Below are 3,238 nucleotides of genomic sequence, written 5' to 3' on the forward strand. Positions count from 1 at the left end.
GGTGACCACTGGCATGCCTCCTCCTCGAGGGGTAACGCCAACTCTCTCAGTAACACTCGGGAATGTTGACACAACTCAGGGGAACTTGAGTAATTGTCCTGCACTGGCCACTCCTTCACCTCCCTCCCGACCTTGCCGTGTTTTCCTCTACTCAAGCCATTACATCTCTACGATACTCAGTTTTTCCCGTGATTGCGTCCCTGAGCGGCTGGTCAGTGTTGTTCTTCCGGTGTTGGTAAATGAATAAGGTGTATGAGAGCGTGTTCCTACGTTGTGTTCTGTGGATGACATTGATTCATGTTTTGTCAGCTTCCCGCGCTTTTTGATAATGCTTTCCTTTTAGAGATAATCTTACGTCATCAAGAAGAGCGTCTTGTGATTGGGCGTCGCCGCGTTCGTCCATTGGTTGAGAGCCTCAGAGCTCCAAGGCGAGTCTGCATTGGTTCACGTCACTATCTACTGCGCGGGGATTGGCCAGCTATATTAGTGACGTGTACGGCTCCGTACTAGGGACGTTTTCATCAATGGTCTGCTAATTCAGATGGTGGTACGACTGCTTGGAGTGAAGACGTGTCTTGTTGAGCTGTGCTTGGAAAGTGTGTGTTGGTGCTTGACACTCTCAGTCGATGTTGCAGTAAGTGTACGTACATGTCCTGGAAGAGCAGTAGTAGTCGTGGCATACCCATGCTGTGCCATGCCTTCTCTTGATGGTGAGGCAGCAGGATACAGCGGCAGTATGAGTGGAGTTAGCGTAGCGCCGGTGGTGGAGGCCAGTTTCCTGTGCGAGGCGCTGAGGCAGGCACAGGAAGATATACTGGTGCTGGATTGTCGAGGGGCAGACGACTACGCCGCGGCCCACATCCGTGGCGCCGTCAGCGTGGGCCTGCCATCCCTCATGCTAAGACGTCTGGCGTCGGGGAAACTCTCTCTGCCACAGGTTGTACGTCACTTGGCTTCTGACGGAGGCGACCGCCTCGCCAGACTCCACCAGTGTGTCCCCATCGTTCTCTACGACCACGCCCATGCTTACAACACCCACACGCCCACACTCATGAGCATACTCTGCCGAAAGTTCAACCAAGAGGGCTGCAGCACCCACTGTTTAGCAGGTAAGATTGTGACACTAGAGTTAGGCAGGGACACGTAGGCAACCTATTAACATTACGTTATAAGTACACTTACAAATAATTTTATAGAAACTAAACATGACTAACTATTACTATCGTAAATCATTCCATTAATCGGCAGAAAATTTGACATTGTATTATTAAACGCTGTATGACCCTGGTAGATTTAGCGGTTCCTTTTGATTATAATAATGATTTATTAGCCATTTTATATATATATATATATATATATATATATATATATATATATATATATATATATATATATATATATATATATATATATAATGTCAAGACCCCACGTACAGCCTTATCTGTTATCAGTGTTATCACTTGAGGATCACTCCCTCGAGGCTGCTGTCTGGGGGTGTTATCTAGTGACAATATTCCTCGTCAGGATATTTTTTTGTTAAACTTCTAATATATACACTAAACGAGCAAGAGATATTTATATATTTGACCTTGAGTGCTCTCTCTCCAGTTTGTATTGATTCAGGGGCCTCGGCCTGACCCAAATTTGAGTTAAGGAATGCATACCTGGTGTCGTAATAGCATAAGCTGTGTGTCAAGTTGGATTATCGTGTAAGATGGGAAGTAAATCCAGTTACTAAGATCATATGAATGAAAATGACGACATATTATTACTATTATTTAATATTAATTATTATTATTATTATTATTATTACTAATTATTATTGAATAAGCTCTGAACCTGTCATCAGTGCAACTCCGCTGAAGGGAGATGACAGAAAGGTACCGTAACCACTTGATTCCAGTTAGACTACATGTTAACGACTATATAGTATTGGCTGTCGTAAATGTTGACAGAGGTGGGCTAGGCCGTGCAGAGGGGTAGAGTGGAGCCTCCGCTGGGGGTGAATGAAAGAATACATAAACAGGAGCACCCATTCACACACGCGCCGGCCCCGAGGTTGCCATCCCAGGCAAAACAATCAATACGGAGTACGGTGGACGGACACCAGACCTGCCCTCCACACCACTGCCTCTTACTGCCTCCCCCTGACGCTGCTACTGCTACTGCTGGTGTTTTGTTAGTCAGGAAACAGCTGTGTCTCATAATGCAGTTATTACCAATTAGTGTGGTAGGAAGATAACCTGTGCAGGCAAGCCTTCATTACAGACAATATTACGTCTAATATGTGGGCGAAATGTCTCTATTGAAGGTTTCCACTACACTTACAGTGAAGGACTCCTGACACTGGTCCTTGTCGACTAATGACCTGTTCATTGGCTAAAACAATGTTTACCTAAGCTAGTTTAACATTCCATTTAAAAGAGCTACGATGAGCAGACGGTGTTCTGTCCCTCTTGTTTTGGTCAGAGACCAACGAATGTATAATCTAAAAAAAAAAAAATGTGGTGTATGAATGGGCGAGGGAGGCAGCAGTATAGTGAGTTGTCATTTCCATAAGAGGATAGATAATCTGCAGGTGGGAAAATTCCACGAGCGTCTCTCTCGACTGACTAGCCCAAGTGAGAAAGCATTTTTTTTTTTGTAATCCCAGCGAATGAACTTAGTCATTTACATTTACAAATGTATAAGAAGTTTGACTGTGCGGGTGTGTGTGTATTGTGTGTGTATGTGTGTGTATTAGGTGTGGGTGTGCATTGTGTGGGTGTATGTGTGTGTATTGTGGGTGTATGTGTGTGTGTGCGTGTGTGTTGTGTGGATGTGGGTGTATATTGTGTAGGTGTATGTGTGTGTATTGTGGGTGTGTGGGTGTATTGTGTATGTGTTTGTATTGTGTGTGTGTGGTGTTGTGTGGGGAGATACGTCTAAATGTATGTGTACGTCATTGCTCGTGTAAGCTGCCTTGCTTCCGTAAATCACTGCTTGTGTAAATCACTGCTCCTGTAAATCACTGCTATGTACGTGGCTTTGCGTATGTACGCAGAGCCACGTATATGTACGTTACATAGTGTATGTTACAGTACTTATAACCCCACCTGTGTGCTGCTCCCCATCCCCCGTGCTCTCTCCCCTCCCACTCCTCTCTCTCTCTCCCTCTAACCCTCTCTCCACCTTTCCCCCCTTTCCACCTCTTCCCCTCTTACCTCCTTCGCCCCCACTCTCCTCCACTCTCAGTACC

At 45.3% G+C, this 3,238-nt stretch overlaps 1 protein-coding gene across 1 annotated transcript in view; it reads left to right on the forward strand.

Annotated features, from left to right (window-relative positions):
• The first annotated feature begins 527 nt into the window (after positions 1-527).
• Positions 528-3,238, forward strand: part of LOC128693485 (dual specificity protein phosphatase 6) — a 73,376-nt gene continuing 70,665 nt past the window's right edge. The window contains exon 1 of the mRNA XM_053783189.2: positions 528-1,109. Coding sequence (XP_053639164.1) covers positions 542-1,109 — 568 coding nt within the window. The 5' untranslated portion in view covers positions 528-541. The remainder of the gene's footprint in view (positions 1,110-3,238) is intronic.

Source organism: Cherax quadricarinatus, chromosome 57 (assembly GCF_038502225.1).
Source record: "Cherax quadricarinatus isolate ZL_2023a chromosome 57, ASM3850222v1, whole genome shotgun sequence".
Taxonomy (NCBI): domain Eukaryota; kingdom Metazoa; phylum Arthropoda; class Malacostraca; order Decapoda; family Parastacidae; genus Cherax; species Cherax quadricarinatus.